Here is a 23,786-nt window from a genome sequence, read left to right as displayed (position 1 = left end):
GTAACAGCCAAACTGACACATGCACCCTCCAGCCCACCAAATCACAGGAATACACATACAGTATTCACTTGACACACACCCACAGACACAGCAACTAATAGCCACACTGACATGCCAGATAGACCAACATCTGTACCTCCTCTCACACAGAGGGGCCCCCAGTTCCCTCCCATGCTGTTAGGGGCCCCTTCCAATCCTACCCCCTGCCCAATTCCCAGGCCCTGCCTCTCCCCAGTGACATTGCCCTCTTAGGAGGCAAATCCAGGCCTGGGCTAAAGAAGGACAGGGAGGGCTTCATATCCAATGAAAGGTTTTATTAAGAGAATGAGAGATGGGGAGATGGGGAGGTACATCAACTGCAGGGGCAAAAGAACCACAAATACAAGATCCCAGCGACAACCTCAGGGTGCCTGACACACCTTTCTTCCCTCCCAACCCACCCACAGCCCTTTGCGAGCAAAAACACCCTCTCCCTCCTGGTCCAGCTGGACATATCAGTGTATGGCCAGAAAACAGTGAAATGCATCCCCAACTCATTGGGATAAATAAGTTGCACTGGACATTTTAAAATTTCAAATTTAATCACAACATACATAAATAAATAGGACAGACAGCAACGGGACTGTGATGAGCAGCAGCCTGGATTCAAGTTCTGCAATTTGTGCTTTATCTTCTTTGTTCCTTGAGGACCCCTCCTGCCCACTTCTTTCTGAGAGTAGGAAGGGTACAAAGAGTCCACTGGGGCCTCCTTCCAGCACCCCTTTTCTGGGGGTAGGAGATTCTGGAATGAGGGGCACCAACTCCTCAGTAGCACCTCTGATTTATCAATTTTCCTCCTGCCACCAGTGAAAAACACAAAGGCCTTGGCCTCTAGAAGCACCCACGGCCATCCAGGCACGCTAATGGAAAGGGCTCTGCCCCATGAGCCAGATCTTTTCATGTCAATTTTCTGTCCAAACCTTCTCAACCATCAAAGGTCAGAAAATTGCACACATGAGACAAATACTTGGGCCCTTAACTTACCAACACACCACCACAGAGAGGCCCCCTCCCTTACTCCAAGCCAGATCCCCAACTCTGGGATCTCTGGATGAATGTTCTCTTTCTGGCCTGACTGAATCCCACCTTTCAGTCCTTCCAGGCCCACCCCCAAGAGCTAAGTCCCTATTTCAGGGCCTGGGAGCCCCTTAGGGATGGGGTGGGAGAAGCAGTTATTTCCGATGCTTGACATCCTTCGAAGCCTTGGTTTCACCATGCCCACTGCCCACACTGCTTAGAAACATCTTGTCCAGCCCCTTGAGTGACTCCAGCAAGTAGTTCTGGAAGGCAGTGAGGGCAGCACAGATGGCAGGCCCACCGAAACCATGGGTGATGAGGCTAAAGTGTGTCAAGCAGCTCTGTACTCCGGGCTCTAGGATGAGTGCTGGACGGCTGTTGCCCAGGGGTGAGCGGTCCTGAGCCATCAAGTCTGCAAACTCCTTGCAGATCTGCCTGGTGGGAGAAGGAGGGTCAGAGGTTGGAGGACAAAAGTCTGAGCCCAGAGAAGGACCTACTACATGGTAGGCATTTTACAGACATTAGCTACACAATTGCTGACCCTCCCAACAGTCTGCAAATGATGACCATACTATTTTTTACAGAAAAGGAAACTAAGGTTCAGAGAAGTCATTTGACTAGCCCAGTATCACACAGCTAATAAACAGCACATGTCGATCACCCTATAATCTTTCTTTTTTGGATGTCCAGCCCATATTCAAAGTGCAGCTCAGCTACTTACTACCTTATATAGGAAACTTTCCTGGATTCCCTCTCCCACCCCAAACACCCAGTGCTTCACAGAACTTTGTCTTTGAAGCTATTAGGAAACAATCCAGAATCTGCCAGAAATAATAACTAGCAGTGAATATAATTGAAGGCTGGATGCTGTGCCAACCACACTGCATCATCTTAATCTTCATAACAAGTCTATACTATTATTATCCCCATCATACGGACAAGGATACTGGTTTCAGACAGGTTGGATGACCTGTCAAGGTGACCGAGCTGGGATTTGAACCTAGCTCTAGTTTGCAGCCATTCATTATTCATTCCTTTGTGCGTCCTGTGTGTGGCTCAGGCAAGAGAATCACTCATCATTCATCTTTGTGTCACCATGAAAGCCAGCCAGTATCTTAGACAGGACTGAGACCCACGAAGTGCTTGATGAATGAGCTGATTAGTGAACGAGGTGAGCCCCGCCCTGGCTAGGTTTCTCCAGCCACAGTATGAGCAGCCTCAGAGGTCTCTCCATTTGGCAGTCCCAGGAGTCTGTGCTTCCTCTTCTGCCTTGGGCACTTGAGGAAAGCCTCAAAGGCAGGAAGGTGGAGTTGTCAGTTTGAAGGACTGCGTTAGGTGGGAGGACTGGATGTTCTAAGCCGGAAACAGACAAACCCAAGGATGTGAGGACAGGGTTGGCAGATGTGGGTGGAGTTTGTGTGGGCCAGACTGTGGGGCCCTCAGAAGAGTTTGAACTTTGGCCTACCAATTGGTAGTTCTCAGATTTATCTCTCCCTTTTCTTTTTTTTCTGAGACAAGGTCTTGCTCTGTCACCCAGGCTAGAGTGCAGTGGCGCAATCCCAGCTCACTGCAGTCTCAACCCCAGCCTCCCGAGTAGCTGGGACTACAGGTGCACACCATCACTCCTGGCTAATTTTTTTTTAGCACAGACGGAGTTTTGCCAAGTTGCCCAGGCTGGCCTTGAACTCCTGGGCTCAATCGATCTGATCACCTCAGCTTCCCAAAGTGCTGGGATTACAGGGATAAGCCACTGCACCCAGCCTCTCTCTCTTTCTTTCTCTCTTTCTCTATCCCCTTCCTCTGTCTGTCTTTTCTTGCAGTGGGACTGCTATGGTGTGAATGCTTATGTTCCCCAAAATTCATATGTTGAAATCCTACCCCGCTAGGTGATAGTATTAGGAGGTGAGGCCTTTGGGAGGTGATTAGGTCATGGAGGTGGAGCCGTCATGAATGGGATTAATGCCCTTGTTATAAAAGAAGCCAGAGAGAAACCCCTTCTCCCTTCTACAATGTGAGGACACACAGCAAGGTGCTGTCTATGAGCCAGAAAGCAGGCCCTCACCCGACGTGGAATCTGCCTTGACCTTGAACTTCCCAGCCTCCAGCACTATGAGAAATAAATTTGTTGGCCGGGTGCGGTGGCTCACACCTGTAATCCAAGCACTTAGGGAGCCCGAGGTGGGTGGATCACCTGAAGTCAGGAGTTCGAGACCAGCCTGGCCAACATGGTGAAACCTCTACTAAAAATACAAAAATTAACCAGATGTGGTGGCAGGCACCTGTAATCCCAGCTACTCAGGAGGCTGAGGCAGGAGAATTGCTTGAACCCAGGAGCTGGAGGTTGCAGTGCACCCAGATTGCACCACTGCACTGTAGCCTAGGCAACAGAACAAGATTCTGTCTCAATAAATAAATAAATAAAAATTTCTGTTGTTTATAAGCTACTCAGTTTATGGTATTTTGTTATAGCAGCCCAAATGGGCTAAGATAATAACTCTTTTGGAAGAACTAAATCTTTCGCCTTTCGCCTTTTTTTTTTTTTTTTTTTTTGAGATTGGGGTCTCACTGTGTCACGCAGGCTAGAGTACAGCGATGCAATCATGGCTCACTGCAGCCTCGACATCCCAGGCTCAGGTTATCCTCCCACCTCAGCCTCCCAAGTAGCTGGGACTACAGGAGTGCACCACCACACCTGGCTAAGTGTTGTATTTTTACTAGAGACCGGGTTTCACCGTGTTGCCCAGGCTAGTCTCCAATTCCTGGGCTCAAGCGATCCACCAGCCTCAGCCTCTCAAAGTGCTGCGATTACAGATGTGAGCCACCTTGCCTGGCCTGAAAAACTAAATCTTGGGGCCGGGCGCGGTGGTTCATGCCTGTAATTCCAGCACTTTGGGAGGCCAAGGTGGGTGGATCACCTGAGGCCAGGAGTTTGAGACCAGCCTGGCCAACATGGTGAAACCCTGTCTCTACTTAAAATACCAAAAATTAGCTGGGCCTGGTGGCAGGTGCCTGTGATCCCAGCTACCCGGGAGGCTGAGGCAGGAGAATTGCTTGAACCTGGGAGGTGGAGGTTGCAGTGAGCTGAGATCGCGCCACTGCACTCCAGTCTGGGAAACGAGAGCGAAACTCCATCTCAAAAAACAAAAACAAAACTAAATCTTAATAGAATACTAGTTTGTTAAACAGGCCCTGAGGTGCCCTCACAGACCTAGTTTGAAAATCAGTGCAGCGGGAACCATTGAAGATTCTTATGCAGTGGGGCGGGTGCATGTGCAGGGAGGTTGGGAACAGGAAGACTCTGGGGTGAAGGTCCAGGAGTGAGATGAAGACCTGAGTAGAGGTGGCAGCATGTGAACGGTGGTGAGGGAGGCACAGTGGACTTGCAGAGCAGTCAGGTGTGACTTGGTGGCCTGATGGATGTCACTGGATCAGAGGGTTGATGGGCAAAGCTAGGAGAGGGAGCCTCAGACCTGCGATGGGGACTGGGGCTGGTGGTGTCCTGGGAGTGTATGTGAGTGTAGGACCCATGCGTGAGCCTGTGTGAGCCAGTATTGACATCACTGTTCCTGATGCAGGAGCCCAGATATGTTCACATGTAGTGTCCATGTGTGCTCCAGGAGCTTGTAAGGCGTGTTCATGTATGTCTGAGTGATAAACATGATGCCCAAATATACCCATATGTGGCACCCAAGTGTGCCCAGGTGGCATGCACACATGTGCCCAGGAGAGCCTAAGCAGGGAGCCTAGGTGTGCCCATGTGTGGTGCCACATGGGCCGCAGGTACATGTGTGTGCTCACTGCTTGTGTACACAGTGGTGTGCATGTACGTGTGTGCTCACTGCTGATGTACATACACAGTGGTGTCCGTTGTGCCCATACATGATGTCTGTCTGTGCATGGCACCCACGTGTGCCTGTGCAGGGTGCCCTCACTCACTTGGCGGCCAGCAGCATGCTCTTGCGGCTGTGCAGCTCCCCTGGGTCAGCGTGCTGTCGGCACAGGTACTCGGCGGCTGCCTTGGCTGGGAACTCCGTCTCACAGACATAACCGAAGTCTCGGGCCAGGTGCACGGCCTCTCCTGGGGGGAGGGGAGCTGTCACTACTGCTGGGTGTACCTCTGCACCTGGAACACAGCTTTGAACCTCTGACCCCCTGGCCAGAGGGATCCTGCCCTATCCTGCCTGTGTAGATGCCCCCTCTGACTTTCCTTCCCAGCCCAGCTCTAGCTCCCATTCCATTGCTCTCCCTTGGGGCCATTAGGGTTGGGCTCTGAGCTCAGAGATGGGAGCTGGGCCCACCATGTATTCCAGAGGCACCAACCTCCAGGGGAGGGGACTGTCACCCCCTTCATCCCTTTACCACATCCAAACACTGGCTATTTCCCGCCCACACACACACCCACACACCCACACCCACACCCACATACACATATGCACACTGCAAGTAGGTCTCCATTGCACGTGCATGCACACATGTACAAAGACTACACACAGAAATCACAAACACACCTTATACATGACAGAGAGTACGCACACAGATACTGCAACACTTACACGGATACACACACACCACTAAACACACCCTCCTGCATTAGAGACAGTCACACCAGACAACTCACTTGCCCTTGCATCCACTCCCATGCCCATCTTCAGGCCTCACTCACCTTCCACTAGCGAAGTCAGCAGCGTCACATTGGCGGCCTTGCGACGGCCAGCTGGCAGGTTGAGCCCAATCTTCTCTAACCGTTCCCGCAAACACCGGCCCCCATTTTTGGACTTGGCCCTTGACATGCACAGAGACAGACAGACATACAACTATGAAGACAAGAGAAACGCGTGGAGGCTAAGTGGCTGCCAAAGGGCCTTGTTGCCTCCACCAGCCCCTGTTGAGGTTTGGGTCTGGTCCTGGGGATGCTCTGAGGTCTCTTTCAGCAAGGGCACAACCTCTTCCTAATCTCCATGGTTTTGCAGCCAAGACAGAGGCAGGGGGACCAGCACCCAGCTCCAGGAGCCCCTCAGTTCACTCTAATCCTCTCAACAGCAGGGGCAGCCAGGGTGGGGCATCCTGGGGTCCTTAGCACACCAGATGGCCACACACACCTACCCGGGGATACACAGACCTATATGTAGAGACACACAGTGACATACAGAAAGAGAGACACATGGGGAGACACAGGTACACACACAGCCACCTGGTGACTCACACACACACACACACACACACGTGAAAGAACAGAGACACGTAGAACCAATAGAGGCAGACATATGCAGAGACACAGACTCAGACACCCAGGGACACAGAGACACAGGATCACACCAAGTCAGGGTCCCAGGAACACATGTACAGACACTCAGGGACTCACAGAGATCCTCCAAGATGCTAGGAGTAAGGAGAGACCCCTATGACTGCACAAATGCCACTCCCACACAGTGGCACAGATACGTGAACATCCATGTGACTAGCTCCAGATGCACAGGCAATCACACACACAGCAGGACACACTGTAGGCCACACATCCCACTAGAAGAAACACAGGATACTCACACTCATGAAAACACATGCTCCTGGCCATCCACTACTCTAGACACACGCACACGCACATGCACACACATGTCCACACCATCCTCAGACTCATCCAAGCTCATGACCCTGAAGCAGAAATACCCTTCCCAGGCACAAAGACATGCACAGAGAGAGAGAGAGAGAGAGAGAGAGAGAGACAGGTCTAGGAAGACGAACCATGGACTACCATGCTCTGCACCCCAAAACACACAGGGCCTATGCTGCCGCGCAGAATGGGCCTCGGGTCCTGGGGTTCATTTCCTGGAAGAGGGAGTGAGGATGGCCCTCTCTCTTCCCCAGACCCAGTCTCGTCCTGACCAGTGTAGATGAGTTCTCCATCCCTACTCTGTGCCCAGGCTTCTTTCTCTGCCCTCCTCCCTACCCTAGACCCACAGACATGTGGCAGCCACCAGGGACCTGGGCTGGCCCCTACAACATGCACAATCCAGAGTCCCCGGGGCCTCCCCTCCCAGGGAGACTGAGGCAGGAGGCCTAGGTGAGACTGGCCTCCTCTCTGATGCCTTGAGAAGGCCTGAAGAGGCCAGGGATCCAACCAGGCGGGGAATTGTGGGCTGGCCTTCCTACCTGCGGAGGACACCCCCCAGGAGGGAGGCGTTGAGGCACTCGGGAGGCGAGAGTCGCCGCTGCACCTCCCCCACCGTCACCTTGTACTTGGACGTTGAGCTGAGCAGTGACAGCCGGCCAGGCACGGAGCAGAAGACCTCACCAGGATTTGTGATGCCGCCCACCAGGCTGTCTTTGGCCAAGGAGAGGGCTGAGAGGCTGCTGGCTTTGGAGGGGACGGGCACTGTGGAGAAGAGGGAAACACTGAGCCAGTGGCTGCCGCACACGGCCCCACTCAAGGGAGGGTCTGGTATCCTTGCTTTATGAAGGGAGAAACTGAGCCACGGTGAGGTGAAAGTGACTCGCCCGAGTTCCCTCAACTGATGGATGTGAACTCAGAGACTGAACTCTGAGTTGTCTGGCTCCTGAATCTGTGTCCCCCTCACTGAACCAGGCTGGTCCTATCTTAAACTCAAACAGTTCCAGCGGAATCTTGGTGTTTTAGCAGATGCCATCAGAGAGGGACTTGGATGTAAGGATATGAGTGTGAGCTGGAGGCAGGACCCCTGGGGCCCTGCAGCAGGGCTAGGCCACGGCTGGGCAATCACAGGGAGTCCCCAGATCCCCTCTTCCCACTCGTGATTCCCACGTTTTTCCTCTCCGCCCTCCCATCCCACCTGATCCCTGCATCAGTGAGGGGTCTGGAGACTGTGGGCTCCACATCCCAGAGACAGGGAAGTTATTGCCCTGTTAATGCCTTCAGCCTTGGCCCTCTCTTCCTGCCAAGTCACTCTGCGAATGCTAAAGGAGACCAGGAGATAGGCCCTATACCCCCTCCCCAAACACTCCCTAATTATCTACTAACTGAAGACCAGAGAAGGGAATCTGAGAAGTTAATTTTCTTTCTTTCTTTCTCTTTCTTTCTTTTTTCTTTCTTTCTTTCTCTTTCTTTCTTTCTTTCTTTCTTTCTTTCTTTCTTTCTTTCTTTCTTCTCTCTCTCTCTCTCTCTCTTTCTTTCTCTCTCTTTCTTTCTCTTTCTTTCTTTCTCTCTCTCTCTCTTTCTTTTCTTTTCTTTTCTTTTTTTGAGATGGAGTCTTGCTCTGTCACCAGGCTGGAGTGCAGTGGTGCCATCTCGGCTCACCGCAACCTCCGCCTCCCGGGTTCAAGAGATTCTTCTGCCTCAGCCTCCTGAGTAGCTGGGACTACAGGTGCCCACCACCATGCCTGGCTAATTTCTGTATTTTCAGTAGAGATGGGGTTTCACCATATTGGCCAGGCTGGTCTCGAACTCCTGACCTCATGATCCACCTGTCTCAGCCTCCCAAAGTGCTGGGATTACAGGCATGAGCCACCGTGCCTGGCCAGAAGTTAATTTTCTAAAATTCACTTAGACATTCTTGGCTATAAGAGAAAGAAAGTTCTTCCTGCAGTCTAACCTCCATCCTCCTGCTTAGCCTCGGGGGAAGGGAGAATATCGAAGCACTTGCTTCTTTAGCGGAACCCTTTGGCCTTCTCTTCCTTTAAGGAGGTGACAGCCTTGGTAGACAAGGCCTCGTGTGTACATCAGGAGTGAGGCTCGAGTGTGGAGTCTGGGACTAACAGCTACTGAGCACTCACTGCTGTGCGCTCCCGTAGATAAACCCACTCAGTCCTTGGAACAACGCACAAGGGAATACACTTATCACTATTCCCATTTTACAGATGAGGAGACTGATGTCCAGAGAGGTGAAGTAATATGCCTGAGATCACACAGCTGGTAGACGGAGAACCAGTCACAAACCCAAGACTGCGGTCTCAAAGGTGGTGCTCTTTGCCTTCCAGCCATTTGGCAATATTGGCTGAGCACTTGCATGCCAAGAATGGTGCCAGGCCTGAGGAATACAAAAGTAGAAAAGGCTAGCCTGATCCCTAGCCTGGCAGAACGTCTAGTCTCTCCCTCTCTGGATAAACCTCCCCACCTCCACCCAGCAGCCCGGCCAGAAACCTCTGTGATACCCTCTGCAACCCTCTCCCCCAACACATCCCATCCATCACCACATCCCATCCATCACCACATCCTGTCCATCACCATATCCCATCCATCACTAGATCCTACAGCTTTCTTTTTTTGTTTCTCCCACCCCTGCCCATCCCACGACTTTCATTTCTTTATGTGCCTTGGATGTGGCCACTCCTCTGCATGCACACAGACACAGGTTCACTTCCCATGTGAGTTTCTCCACAGACCTTGCTCTGATCTCCCTGCCCCAGTCCAGAGGGATCTTTCCATCTGCATGCATCATTCTGCAGCCAAAAACTCAGCCTAAAACTCATCAGAGCCCGGTCAGTTCTCTGAAAATCAAATCCCAGCTCCAGAGCTAGACAAAATGATGTCACCTGTCAATGAGTAAGTGCCAGGAGCTGAAAGTTCAAAGAGGTTAAAATGGGACAGCAAGTAAGGAGCAGAAATGAACCTTTAACTCTGAGCACTGACTCTGAAGTTCACCGCTTTAACCATCATGTTACAATGGCCTCCTTCACCCTCCCTTGTGTTCTGGCTCTGCCTGCCCCTCTTGCTGGGTCCCCATTTGTCCATTACGCTCTAGACCCAAGCTGACCAAGAGAAATATAATGTGAGCCACATGTATACATTTACGTTTCCTAGTGTCCACCATCTTTTTTTGAGACAGGGTCTTGCTCTGTTGCCCACGCTGGAGTACAGTGGTACAATCACAGCTCACTGCAACCACCACCTCCCAGGCTCAAGTGATCCTCCCACCTCAGCCTCCCAAGTTGCTGGGACTACAGGTGCGTGCCACCATGCCTGGGTAATTTTTGTATGTTTCATAGAGATGGGGTTTCACCATGTTGCCCAGGCTGGTCTTGAACTCCTGGACTCAAGCTATCCACCCGCCTGCCTTGGCCTCCCAAAGTGCTGGAATTAAAGGGGTGAGCCACCAGGCCTGGCCCACATTTTAAACAGTAAAAAGAAATGTGAGGTTAATTTTAGTCAATATAATAGTAAATAATATATTACTATTTAGTATATTTTATTTAGCACAATATATACAAAATAGAATCATTCAACATATAATCAATATTTTTAAAATTATTAGTGAGATATTTTACATCGTTTGAAATTAGCCTTCAAAATCCAATGGACATTTTATGCTTAAGTGCATCTCAATTTGGATTAGTCGCATTTTGGGTGCTCAAGGGCCACTGGTGGTTGTAGTGGCCACTTGGTGGACAGCACAGCTCCAGGCTTCAAGGGAGGAAGGGCTCAACAGGTAACATAGTAAGTGGGCTGTGGGGGAGGTTGGCAGGCTAGAGGGGCACCTTATGCAAAGTCCCGCCAAGCAGGACACAAAGCTCCTGGTTTGTTTGTGTTTTTGTTTTGTTTTGCTGGTTTTTGAAACTCGGATTCTGGATTTTTATGTGAAATCTCTGGATTTGTAAGCATTGGCAATGATTCAAAGATTGAAAAACCCAGCACAGGCCAAATGGAACAAGTGTGAAGTGCCTCTTGTGATGTGGTGCCTCCCAGGGTGTGAGCTCTTTGAGCCCCACAGTGCTTCTTTGGTTCTCAGGGGTCCTTCTCTACTCTACTGAGTTTAGGCACCAACCCCTGCGCAGAACTTCCCTCCCCTGCCCCCCAGCTCCCTCTCACCCCCATCCCTGGGCTTACCGCACTGAACCTTCCTGGTCTGTTTCCATGGGTGTCTTCCCTACCAAGTATGAGTGTGTCGAGGGCAGGGTCTTGGCACAGGTGGCCATGAGTGAATATGAAATAAGCTAATGATGCAAGGGCCCTGGGAACCCTAACTGAACTATACTGTATGTATAAAAAAATTATACCTCGAGCTTGACTTTAAACAAATAAAACTACAAATTAGGCCAGGCATGGTGGCTCACACCTGTAATCCCAGCACGTTGGGAGGCCGAGGTGGGAGGATTGCTTGAGCCCAGGAGTTCAAGACCAGCCTGGGCAATACAATAAGACCTTGTCTCTACAAAAAATACAAAAATTAGCCAGGCGTGATTGCACACGCCTGCAGTCCCAACTATGCTGGAGGCTGAAGTAGGAGGATTGCTTGAGCCCAAGAGGCAGAGGTTGCAGTGAGCCGACCACGCCAGCCTGGGTGGCACAGTGAGACGCTGTCTCAAAAACAAAAACAAAACCAAAAACCTACGAATTGATAAATTAAAAATAAAAAGAAGGGCAAAGTAACTGTCTTCCCTCCCATCACCCCTCACCAGAAGTAGGGGTTGGAGAAACAGGGTGAGCAGCCTTCTCCATTCAACTGCTATTAAAACCTAGGGCCCAGGCTGGCTGAGCATGGTAACTCACACCTGTAATCCCAACACTTTGGGAAACTGAGGCAGGAGGATCACTTGAGCCCAGAAGTTCGAGACCAGCCTGGGCAACATAGTGAGACCTCATCTCCACAAAAAAAAAATTTTTTTTAAGTTCGCCAGGCATGGTGGTATATGCCCATAGTCCCAGCTGCTCGGAAGGCTGAGGCCACAGAATGACTGAGCCCAGTTTGAGGCTGCAGTGAGCTATGATTGCACCACTGCACTCCAGCCTGGACGACAGAGCGAAACTCCATCTCAAAAAAAATAAAAAAGGATGACTGTATACAAAAACTGTATGCCCTTGTGATAAATACAGCAATGAGGATGAGCTGGAGTATGGAGGAACGTGGTAGCCTAGATATGGATATTTGCAAGTGCTTTCTCCTGTTGATGCCAGATTTATGCAAACATAGGTGCTGCTAGATATAAGGGCAGACATGACATTGCTCATGTGTTTGTGAATATGAGTGACAGACCTGGCTGCTTCCCCCACCAGTCCCTTTTTTTCTCAGAGCTTCTTCCCTTGAAAATGGCAAGAGGGATGGAATCCATGATTAGGGAAGCAGGTGGGTCAGGGACGGGCAGTGATGGAAGTAGGAATTAAACTAGCACAGAGGGCAAAGCCGAGACACTGAAGTTTGTCTCCCACACCCACAGGACAGGATTCCCTGTGGTAACTCCTGAAGCTGAAGTGATCTAATGGTGTCCTGCTGGTCACACATGCAGAAGCCATTCACACACACACACACACTCACACACACACACACACACTCACACACACACACACACACACTCACTCCTGCAGACACAAGAGCTCCCAGTTATTTAACCTGTCAGACAAGGCACTCTGTCCACAGGTGGTAGATATGGTCTGACTTCTGAACCTAGGCAAGTGTGCAACAGACTCTCCAAGAAGCCTTGTTAAAATTGCAAGTTTTTTCTAGAAGAAAACATAGAAGGCCAGGCGTCCTGGCTTACACCTGTAATCCTACCACTTTGGAAGGCAAGGCGGGTGGATCATTTGAGGTCAGGAGTTTGAGACCAGCCTGGCCAACATGGCAAAACCCCATCTCTACTAAAAATACAAACAACAACAACAACAACAGAAAACTTAGGAGAAAAATCTTCGTGATCTCAGGTTGAGCAAAGAGTTCCTAGATACAACACCAAAAGCAAGGCCCATAAAAGAAGATGATAGGCCAGGTGTGGTGGCTGACTCCTGGAATCCCAGCACTTCGGGAGGCCGAAGCGGGCAGATCACCTGAGGTCAGGAGTTTGAGAGCAACTTGGCCAACATGGTGAAACCCTGTCTCTACTAAAAATACAAAAATTAGCCCAGGATGGTGGCGCTCACCTGTAATCCCAGCTACTTGGGAGGCTGAGGCAGGAGAATCACTTGAACCCAGGAGGCGGAGGTTGCAGTGAGCCGAGATCACGTCATTGCACTCCAGCCTGGGCAACAAGAGTGAAACTCCATCTCAAAAAAAAAAAAAAAAAAAAGAAAGACAATTCTAAGTGTAGGATGTGGAAAAGTGGAACCCTCACACATTGCTGGTGAGAATGCAAAATAATACAGCCACTTTAGAAAACAGCTTGACAGTTTCTTAAAAATTAAACCTAAACCGACCATATAATCCAGCAATTCCACTCCTAGGAATTTACTCAAAAGCACTAAAAATATATGTCTATAGTAAGGCATGTATGTGAATGTTCACAGCAACATTATTCAAGACAGCTAAAAAGTGGAAACAACCCAAGTGCCCGTCAACTGACCAATGGATAAACAAAATATGTTACACCCATACAATGGCATACTATGAAGCAATAAAAAGAAACAAACTGCTGATAATAGTTTGTTTCTTTTTATTGCTGCTTCTTTTACTTAGCATAATGTTTGGGGCGAGCCTCAAAAATATTATGCTAAGCAAAAGAAGCTTGATGCAAAAGTCTGCATATTTATATATTCTATTTATAGAACATGTCCAGAATATGCAAATTTATGGACAGAAAGCAGATCAGTGGTGGCCTAAGGCTTGGGGTGAGAATGGGGAGTAGCTACAAATGGGAACTTCTGGGGATGACAGAAATGCCTCAAAATGGATTGTGATAATGGTTACACAACTCTACATTTACTAAAAATCATCAAATTGTATCCTTACAATGTGTGAATTTTAGGTATGTAAATTTTACCTCAAAAAATCAGTTAAAAAATGCAAGTTCCAGGGCCATACTTACAGGGGTTCTCATGCAGTCAATGTGGGGTGGTGCCCAAGAAATTTGCATTTTTTTTTTTTGAGGCAGAGTCTCGCTCTGTCGCCCAGGCTGGGGTGCAGTGGCGCTATCTCACCTCACTGCAAGCTCTGCCTCCCGGGTTCACGCCATTCTCCTGCCTCAGCCTCCCGAGTAGCTGGGACTACAGGCGCCCGCCACCACGCCTGGCTAATTTTTTTTTTTTTTTTGTATTTTTAGTAGAGACGCGGTTTCACCGTGTTAGTCAGGATGGTCTAGATCTCCTGACCTCTTGATCCGCCCGCCTCGGCCTCCCAAAGTGCTGGGATTACAGGTGTGAGCCATCGCGCCCGGCCAAAATTTGCATTTTTAACAAGCACCCCCTGGGGGTCCTGATGCATGTGGTTCCTTAGACTACACTTAGGGTACCACTGGTCCAGAGCTTGAAGGGGTTGGAGCAAGAGGAAGGTAGACAGGAGGAGTAGTGACCTGCTCCCCACCCCACACTGGGGGCACAGCATGTGCAAATGCCCTCCCTAGAGTCTCTTCATCTCCCCTGCTGGGACCTGCTGATTAAGTTTCCTTCTCATCAACTGCTAGAGGGTTTCTTTCTTTCTTTTTTTTAAGATGGAGTTTCGCTCTTGTTGCCCAGGCTGGAGTGCAATGGCACAATCTTGGCTCACTGCAACCTCCACCTCCCGGGTTCAAGCGATTTTCCTGTCTCAGCCTCCAGAGTAGCTGGGACAACAGGCATGCACCACCATGCCTGGCTAATTTTTTTGTATTTTTAGTAGAGACGGGATTTCACCATGTTGGTCAGGCTGGTCTCAAACTCCTGACCTCAGGTAATCCACCTGCCTCGGCCTTCCACAGTGCTGGGATTACAGGCATGAGCCACTGCGCCCGGCCCAGGGTTTCTTTTACATATAATTTCTATCCTTCACTCCCCTGCTCCAAGATTTTCCATAGCTCCCACCGTTTTCAGGTAAAGTCCAAACTCTATCTGCACATTTTTTAAGTTGCTTTCTGGGGCAGAGAGTAGCCTGGGAGGCAAGTGAGAAAGGGTTGCAGAAGTGCAAGTTCAGTAAATTTTTGATATTTTGTTTATCATTGATTTTTGCACTATTTTCATTTAAAAAGGCCAAGCATGGTGGCTCACGCCTGTAATCCCAGCACTTTGGGAGGCTGAAGCGGGCAGGTCACTTGAGGTCAGGAGTTTGAGACCAGCCTGGCCAACATGGTGAAACCCGGCCCCTACTAAAAATACAAAAATTAGCTGGGCGTGGTGACAGGTACCTGTAATCCCAGCTACTTGGAAGGCTGAGGTACGAGAATCTGGGAGGCAGAGGTTGCAGTGAGCTGAGATCGTGGTGCTGCACCCCAACCTGGGCGAGAGAGTAAAACTGTGTCTCAAAAAAAAAAAAAGAAAAAAAAGATTATTATTTTTTTTTTTTGAGATGGAGTTTCGCTCTTGTTGTCCAGGCTGGAGTGCAATGGTGTGATCTCGGTTCACTGCAACCTCCGCCCCACGGGTTCAAGTGATTCTCCTGCCTCAACTTCCGGAGTAGCTGGGATTACAGGTGCCCGCCACCCCGCCCAGCTAATTTTTGTATTTTTAGTAGAGACGGGGTTTCACCATATTGGCCAGGCTGGTCTCGAACTCCAGACCTCAGGTGATCCATCCGCCTCGGCCTCCCAAAGTGCTGGGATTACAGGGTGTGAGCCATCGCCGCCCAGCCTCTTTTTTTTTTTTTTTTTTTTTTTGAGATAGTCTCACTCTGTTGCCCAGGCTGGAGTGCAGTGGCATGATCTCGGCTCACTGCAACCTCTGCCTCCTGGGTCAAGCAATTCTCCTGCCTCAGCCTCCCGAGTAGCTGGGATTACAAGCTAGCGCCACCACACTGGGCTAATTTTTGTATTTTTAGTAGAGATGGAGTTCCACCATGTTGGCCAGGCTGGTCTGGAACTCTTGACCTCAAGTGATCCGGCCTCCCAAAGTGCTGGGATTACAGATGTGAGCCACCGCGCCTGGCCTGTTTATCTTGATTACTGAGTTTTTTGGCACCCTCTCAAATTCTGTCCCAGAGGTCAGTATTTCACTCATCTCACCCATGTCCTGGCTGCTTAGAGATTCTCTGGGAAGTGGAGACCCTCCCCAGCTCCCTCCTCCTTCTCCAGGGCCAAAGACAGCAAGGAAGAGGGCGACTGTTTACATCAGCTTCTGTCCTAGAGATCCCGAGATCGGACAGCTGATCCCGTGGAGAGGGATTCCCCACCCCCAAGTAGGCAACTACCCACTCTCCTCCAGAGGGAACGAGGGATCCATCTCCGTTCTCATCCTTGACCACTCCCCTCCAGCTCTGATTGTATAACCTGAAACCCACACACGGTTTGGAACTTTTTTTTTTTTTCCGAGACGAAGTCTCACTCTGTTGCCAGGCTGGAGTGCAGTGGCGCGATCTCGGCTCACTGCAATCTCCGCCTCCCGGGTTCAAGCGATTCCCCTGGCTCAGCCTCCCGAGTAGCTGGGACTACAGGGGCGCACCACCATGCCCGGCTAATTTGTTTGTAACCTTTTTAACCTGTCTGGCTTTTCCACAGGGAGAGGATTTGCACATGCTGTGTCCTGTGTGATGAAAGTAGCCCTTTTTACACACCCCCTCTTTCAATGCACTCAGACTTCAAAACCCATCGCTCATTCATTCAACAAACACCCACTAAGCACCTCTTGAGCCCGGTTCAACTATCTCTCCTCTAGGCACTCACCCAACCTCGAGCACTCTCCGCGCCTCTTCTGAGCTCCTCCCGCGTCCCATACAGCCCCTGCTCACTACTGGAAAATATTCCTGTTAAGCTCCGTCTCCCCACCAGTCCTGCCTGCTTTCTGTGTCTCTGGGATAGGTTGCAAAACTGGAGGTGACAAACGTGGGCAGGAAATGGAGGGCTCCCTTATATGCCTAGGGTCGGCCTCAGCCCTGCCATCTCCTGCCCGATACCGCGGGTGCAACTGGCGGGGGACCCGGAAGTGTGTGGTAAGGCGCCGGGGCTTCGCCTGGCCGCCCCTCCCGGACTCTTGCCTGCAGTCAGCGAGGCTTTTCCAACCCAGGTCTGGGCCCTGCGAGCTCCAGGTGCCTCTGCCCCGCGGCGCTGGCGAAATCGAAGCCCGAGAACGCCCACCGCCGCGATGCGAAGGCCGCAGCTGAGGCTGCAGCTGCCTCCCTTTCGCACCAAGGACCCCAACCTTCAGCGACGCAGCCGCCGCTCCCGCCCAGGCTGGGAGGCACTGTAGGGATCCGACGCTTCAGGTGGCCAAAGAGCGACTTTCTCTGATTCCAGGGCCCTGGCGGGGCAGGCTCCAGTACCGCACTCGGCGGAGGCCGAAGGTCTGTGGGGCAGGACAGGGGTTCCGCGTGCGGTCGGAAGGGCCGAGGACGAAGGAGGGCGCTAATTCACTCCCCACTGGGCTGGCGGCGACGCGGAGGGCCAAGGTGAAAACTGCTGGGGGCGCCGAGGGCGGGTGTGGGGAGGGGCGGCTCCAGGGAGCAAGGAGCCCACCTGCCTCGCCGCCGCAGCTGCCCTGGGTCGCCCGCCCACGCTTTCCCCTGGGTCACGACCTCCGGATCCAACTGTGCCCAGCTCCTGCCCCTTCTCCTTTGCTGCAGCTCCGCGAGCTGTAACATGACGTCTAGGCTGGGACGTCCAGGGCGCAGTCTCCGCTCAGGTCGCCGGCGCTCCACTCGCTCCACTCGACCAAAGACCGCTGGCGCTGGGGTCCCGCTGGCGCTGGGGTCCCGCTGGCGCTGGGGTCCCGCTGGCGCTGGGGTCCCGCGGTTGTGCACGTGAGTCCGCGCGGCCGCGTCCCGCCCCGCTCCAGGAAGCCAGCGCGCCGCACCTGGGATGTTAGGGCTCTCGTTGTGTTCTTTGTACTGCTTTGGGGGATTTCAGCGCACCCCTAGGATCTATGAGTCTTGGAAGTTGTTTGAGAGAAACTAGCTCTGGGAGGGCCTGGCATCCAGTCTCCTGTCTCGGCTTTGGACCGGGGTTCCGGGTTAAGGTGCTCAGAGCAACAGCTGATCCTTCTACCCTTGCGCAGGGCAGAGATCCCCAAACCCCTTTCTAAAATGCAGGGTCTTAGTCTTTCTCAGGGAGTCAGTGAACCTAGACTCCCAGTCTCTTGAGCCCAGCATGAGTAGGGAACTGGGGACCACCACCATGCTCATATTTCTGGTGGCCAGGAACTCCAGGCAGGCTTTTGCCTCCTGCAGACGGATCTCTTTCTTCAGGGGTCAAGAAAGGCTCTGTCCAGTAAGCCAACAAAGCCCCACCAGCAGAGCTGCGCTGCAAGCAGGTTCCTAGTGTCTTTCCCACACCCCCAGTTCCAAGCAACACAGGACACAGCCCCAGTTCCACCCCCTCCCCACCACTTCCTGCCCTGTTGCCTCATCTTCCCTGCTACACACTCCAGGCCATCCAGCTAACCCCCAGCTCCTGGTAACTCAGCCCCAGCTCCTGGAAGTCCAGCCGCAGCCCTGCGACCACCACTTCCACCTTGGCCTCCCTTGAGAACAAGTGGAGGGCAAATAGAGCCCAGGCTTGAATTCACTCGTTTGAAAAACAATTCGAGCCAAACCCTGTGGGAGCAGTGCCTGCCTGGGGCACCGCAGGCTCATGTGCACCTCTGAATTCTTTCGGGCACCTGCCCCAAATGTAAAGAGGCTGCTGCCCAATGCCTGGGCCCCTCTGAGTCTCTGCTCCTCTCCGGCTGTCTCTCTCTTTTTGTCTGTCTCTCACCTTCCCCTGTCATGGCCAGTACTTGGTCCTCAGGCCAGAAAAGGTGGGTCCCGTGTCCCAGGATTTTACTAATGCCAGGAGTCACACAAATACTCCTATATATACACAAAGAGGACCGTGCATGCTTGGAAATCCTCAGATACCAAAGAACAAAGTGCAGGACACAACAGGGATACTGTACACATTGAGACCCTCAAATGCAGAGAAATGCACACCAACATACAGAGACACACCTCACAAACACATTCACAGAAACAGACACACTCACACTCCAAGAAATACTAAGACACCCATGAAGGGAACATTTCAGACCCGCACAGGACCCTGAACTCACATAGACACAGACACCCAGGAGCAGGTGGGCCCTGACTCAGGTGCATACAGCCTAACACACAGTATTCACACACAAGCTCCCCTAAGTCTAAATGCCGCAAGAGACTCCCACAGAAAGAAAATTCCCCCAGAGGCCTCCAAAGCCCTGCCTGGAAGGAAGGGGAAGAAAGTGCCCGCCAGGCTCCGAAATGCTAAGGCACTGTAAAATGAAAATCATTTCCCGAACTCCGTGGGAACAGCACTTCCATTCCCACCTCTTAGGGAAACAGGGAAGTGGTTTAACTCGTTCTGCAAATCAACTCCAGATCCACAAGAGTGCCCTCCCCCTCCTCGGAGAGAGGCCAGGCTCCCAGTGCTGCAGCCCAGTGAACGCTGACCCGCTTAGGCCCACCGCAGGCCGCAGGATGCTGGGCAAACTCACCAAGCCCGCACCTCTGTCTAATCTCTGGCTGGGCCAGGAAGAGTGCCTGGTGGACACCCAGCCTGGCGACACACAGGAGGCATGGCCGGTGAAGAAAATGGATCTGTGCACCAAGGGCCTGCACCATCTCGCCCGGCTCTGCCCTGACAGATGCACACCATTCCTTACCTTTCTTGATCACGGACTGGTCTAGGAGGCTCATTCCCGGCTCGTCCATCGCCTGCAAATAGCAGAGGGCGGCAGTGAGGGCGCATAAAGCCCTAGCCGCCCATGGCTTCCCAAGCCCCTGCCACCCACGGTCTCTGTCTGCTCCGCCCAACGCGCACCACCTTCGCTTGGGGCGGCGACGGGCAGGCACCGAGCTGGAGCCCTGGGCATCTCACCGTGCAGTGCAAAAAGGGAATTTTGAACCTTAGACTGGTAACTACTATGCTTCTCTTCGCCCCAGGTGCAGGCTGCCCCATGGATGCCACACGTGGCTCAACGGCCCAGCGGGGAGAAAAGAAGTGATTCGGTCCCTGCCGAGGATTGCTGCCACCCAGGCACTGTTGGCGGACTCAGTGCCAGGCAGCCTTGATGGCCAGGCAACGTCTAACCCAGGAGGTGGGACACATCCTCGGAGTCACCAGTGAGAAGTGGTGAGCTGGGAGAAAAGTCGGGTTCCTGCATTTGTCACCTTCTGCCTCCAGCCATGGTAGTAAACCACCGCGGCCAGTCCCGACCCATCCCGGACCCCTCGGGTCTCACCTGCAGGTCCTCCAGACCGGGGGCCGCCGCCAGCCCCGGAAGGCCGAGCGGTGCGTCTGCCAGGCCGTGCGCGCCGTCGGCCAGGCCGTGCAGGAGCCGGGGCACGGCGGTGGCGTAGTCACGGCGCGGGTCAAGGCCCAGGGCGCGGGCGGGCGGTGCTAGCAGGCCGGGAGGCTCCTCGTGGGCGCGGGCGGCTGCGCGGGGAGCGGCCCAGGCGGCCTGAGGAGGCTGCGGCTGCGCCAGGGGCGCCAGGCCGCCATACGGGTCCCCTGCCAGGTGGGGAAAGGCTGCGGCGGCGTCGGGCGCCTGACCGTAGGGCAGCGGTGGCTGCGGGTAGGGCGGCGGGAAGTAGGGCGGCTGGAAGTCGGCGGCAGCTGCGGCGGCTGGCGTGTGGCAGAGCTGGGGCGCCGGCCCGTAGGCAGCCTGGGGCAGAGAGGACAGGCGGGCCCCGCCGGCAGCTGCGCCCAGCCCGTCGGGGCGCTCCTGGGGAAGGAGAGGGGTGCCTTAGGTCACCCACTGGCAGCTGAAAGGACCCCAGCCAGAAAGGATCCTCCTCAGCTCGGGAGGGTTCAGCTGCCGTCCCCCCCGTTTCTTGCGGCCCGAGGTTTATTTCCGAGCCACCCGCAGGCGCAGGAGCCTCAGGCTGGGGACAGCGGTCACTTGCGCATCGTGTTCTCAGCTGGCGGAGTCCCTGCGGCCCCCTCCCTCCGAGATTTCGTTGGCGCGGGGCAGGAGGGTTGGAAAGTCCAGCACTCAGGCGCCCCGATCCTCCGGCCGAATATGTCCCGGGCCCGAGACTACTCACCATGGCGGAGTAGGTGTGCACCAGCATGGGGCGGTGAGTGCGGGGCGCGAGGCGTGGCGGCGGCGGAGCCCTAGCCCGACGGCGAGCGCTGCGGGCAGAGGCGCCGGGAGCCGGCACAGCCCGCGGGGGTCACGGTGCGGTAGCTGGGTGAGACCCAGCCGGGATCCTAGTAGGCGTGGGGTCCTCAGCGGTGGCCGTTCCCGGGCGGGTCCATGGAGGCAGGACGGATGGGCAGTGATCGCACTTGGAAAAGTCAGTCAACGGGTGTCCAGCGCCCGCCCTTCCTCCTCTGAGCGTAGCCTGCTCCATGCACTCCAGTTATAGTGGCGGGGGCGCGCCGGGCCTCTGGGGGCGCGCATTAAAGAGACAAGCTATGGCAGTTCTCTCCCTTTTCCCCAGCGGCCGCCACAGGGGAGGCAGTGGCTTTGGCGGGATCGGGTAGGGTGGGTAGGGGGCGTGAATTCAGCGCACATTGATCTGAGCCGCCTTCTGGGCTCGCAGCTCGCAGCTGCGGTGAAACAGAAATGTTCGAGGCTGGGACGCAAGGGCCCTACATTTGCTCGACTCTATCACATCCTTGCCTTCAAGCAAAGTACTATTCTTCGCTGGCCTCAGCTTCCTCAGTCAAATAGGTATCAATCCTTTCTCTAAGCGCCTCAAGAGACTTTGGACGAGGTGGGCAATCGGGAACGTGGAAGAAGTTTGTGAGCCGAAGACTCAAGCCTATCTGCTCATGTGCACACAAGTGTCAGTGCGTGTGTGTAGGGGGTCTACCATCACAGTCTCTCCTGAATGGTTCTGGATCAAAATCCCTCGAAGGTGCCCACTTCGCTCAGGCTTCCTGGGCTGAAAACTTCCAACGCCAAGCCAGGCTCTGAGGGAGTTGAAGACACAAGCTGGCCAGACAGAGAGAGACTTGCCTGGGATGGGTTTGGGTATGAGCTCCACCTGACGAGGGGCCAAGATATTTCTGAAGCCACAGGGGTCTGGGCTGATTGAGTGTGGGCATGAGATACCCAGAGACTGTTGAGTGACGGTGTGTAACTGACTAGCATGGATGCCGTGTGATTGTTACACTAACATGCGCAGGCTACATGTTCCTGTGTTACCACGGCAGGCACTCCCTGGCTGTCAAGCAAGTTCCAGCCTCTATAGTCACTCTCCCTTTCTCCCCAAACCCAACCCTCCCCTCCTGAGAAGCAGAGACAGGGATTAAAGACGGATAAATGAGAGGAGTGCTAAGGAGAACGGGAATTAAGAAAGCAGAAGAAAGATGTTTTTAAAAGCAAGATGTGCAGACCAGGGCAAAGTAGAAATAATCACAGCAGACTTATTATAGAATGTGCCAGCCTCTGTGCAAAGTGCTTCCCAAATATTGGGTTATTTAACCCTCACAGCAGCTCTATGAAAGAGATACCCATATCATCCCCATTTTCAGGGGAAGGGTGAGGCATGGAGAGGTTAAATGGCTTGCCCAAGGTCAAGCAGCTAAGTGGCAGAGTTGGGGTGATCTGCCCCTGGCCTCTCTCTGTTCAGAATCACTATTCTCTACTGCCTCAGACTCAGGGGCTTGGATTTAGTCCTGACTCTGGCTGACTGTGTGATCCTAGCTACATCCCGTTTCCGCTGTGATCTCGTTTCTGCAACTTCGACAACACCAATAAAAAAGTAGGGGAAGGCAGAGAAGACTAGTTGTTTTTTTAGGTCCCTTTTTAAGTACTAAATGAGAAGATTAAGGTAAAATTATTGATATAGAAGAGAAGGTGATAGTGACACCATTAACTCATGGAATATATGGTTCCAAGTGGGTATCCCAGAAGGCACATGGCAGGCGCAGAGCTCGGGGCTGGATGATCTCAGCCTGGGGAGTGGTGGGGAAAGAAGGAGGCTAGAAGTCAAGGATTCATCATTAAGAACTTTCTGAAGTCTGGAACCACCAGCGAGGGTGGTGGATGAAGCAGAATTGGGAAGCTCTGCAACTTTCCTGCCCGAGATGGGTCAGAGATCAGGAGTGTGTTTGTGTGTGTATCTATATATGAGGAAGTCTGTGGCAACGCCCTGTTCCACCCTCCCTCAACCCCAGCCACAGGGCATCAGAAGTCAAGTTCCAGGACAGGTGTCAGTGCGTGAATAGAAATTGATGAACTCCTTTGGGAGAAGTCTAGGAGCCGCAAAGGAGATGATGCCTGTGCCCAGCTGCAGGGATGCCCCTGCTCTCTCCAGCAGCTTGGGAAGGCCAGAATGACGGGATGTGCTGCCTGTCTGTGGCTTCCTTGGGTTTCCTCAATCTACTTCCTACACCTTTGATAGCCCCTTTTTGCCTCATTGTCCTACTCTGACCATTTCTGTCTTCTTTTCTGTTTCTCTTTTCACCTACATGCTTAATGTCAGTAATTCTTTCTGAGAGCAGAGAAGCTTCTCTTTTTCTTCCTACACTCTTCTTGAGTGAGCTCATCCCCTCTCAAGTCTTTTTTTTTTTTTTTTTTTTGATAACAGAGTCTCACTCTGTTGCTTGGGCTGGAGTGCAGTGGCACAGTCTCGGCTCACTGCAACCTCCACCTCCTGGGTTCAAGCGATTCTCATGCCTCAGTTTCCTGAGTAACTGGGATTACAGGGGCCCACCACCACACCCGGCTAACTTTTGTATTTTTAATAGAGACAGGGTTTCACCACGTCGGCCAGGCTGATCTCGAACTCCTGACCTCAAGTGATCACTCGCCTCAGTCTCCCGAAGTGCTGGGATTACAGGCATGAGCCACCACGCCCGGCCCAAGTCTTTAATGACTACCTGTCTGCTGTTATCTCCCAATCGTGTTATCTCTGGCCTGGATCACTAGTGAGAGATCCAGACCCATAGACACAGCTGCCAGCTGCGTATTTTCTCCAGACATCTCATTGCAGCCATCTGAAATTTTCCAAGTCCAACATTGAACTCAACAT

The 23,786-nt window shown here is 52.7% G+C and overlaps 1 protein-coding gene across 2 annotated transcripts; it reads right to left on the bottom strand.

Annotated features, from left to right (window-relative positions):
* Positions 1-562: 562 nt before the first annotated feature.
* Positions 563-23,306, bottom strand: TFAP2E (transcription factor AP-2 epsilon). 2 transcript variants are annotated; one of them, XM_030823413.1, is made up of 7 exons: positions 20,847-23,306; positions 20,042-20,524; positions 19,463-19,514; positions 7,204-7,426; positions 5,720-5,838; positions 4,993-5,134; positions 563-1,491 (listed from the first exon to the last, which is right to left on the bottom strand). In XM_030823413.1, the coding sequence occupies exons 1-7, from the start codon at positions 20,871-20,873 to the stop codon at positions 1,212-1,214; spliced, it is 1,326 nt and encodes a 441-aa protein (XP_030679273.1). In that variant the 5' UTR covers positions 20,874-23,306; the 3' UTR covers positions 563-1,211. The 2 variants fall into 2 exon arrangements, with proteins under 2 accessions (XP_030679273.1, XP_030679274.1); XM_030823414.1 differs by having other exon boundaries at positions 1,399-2,409.
* Between the last annotated feature and the right edge of the window lie 480 nt (positions 23,307-23,786).

Source organism: Nomascus leucogenys, chromosome 12, assembly GCF_006542625.1.
Source record: "Nomascus leucogenys isolate Asia chromosome 12, Asia_NLE_v1, whole genome shotgun sequence".
Taxonomy (NCBI): domain Eukaryota; kingdom Metazoa; phylum Chordata; class Mammalia; order Primates; family Hylobatidae; genus Nomascus; species Nomascus leucogenys.
This window is presented reverse-complemented; position numbering and strand designations above follow the sequence as displayed.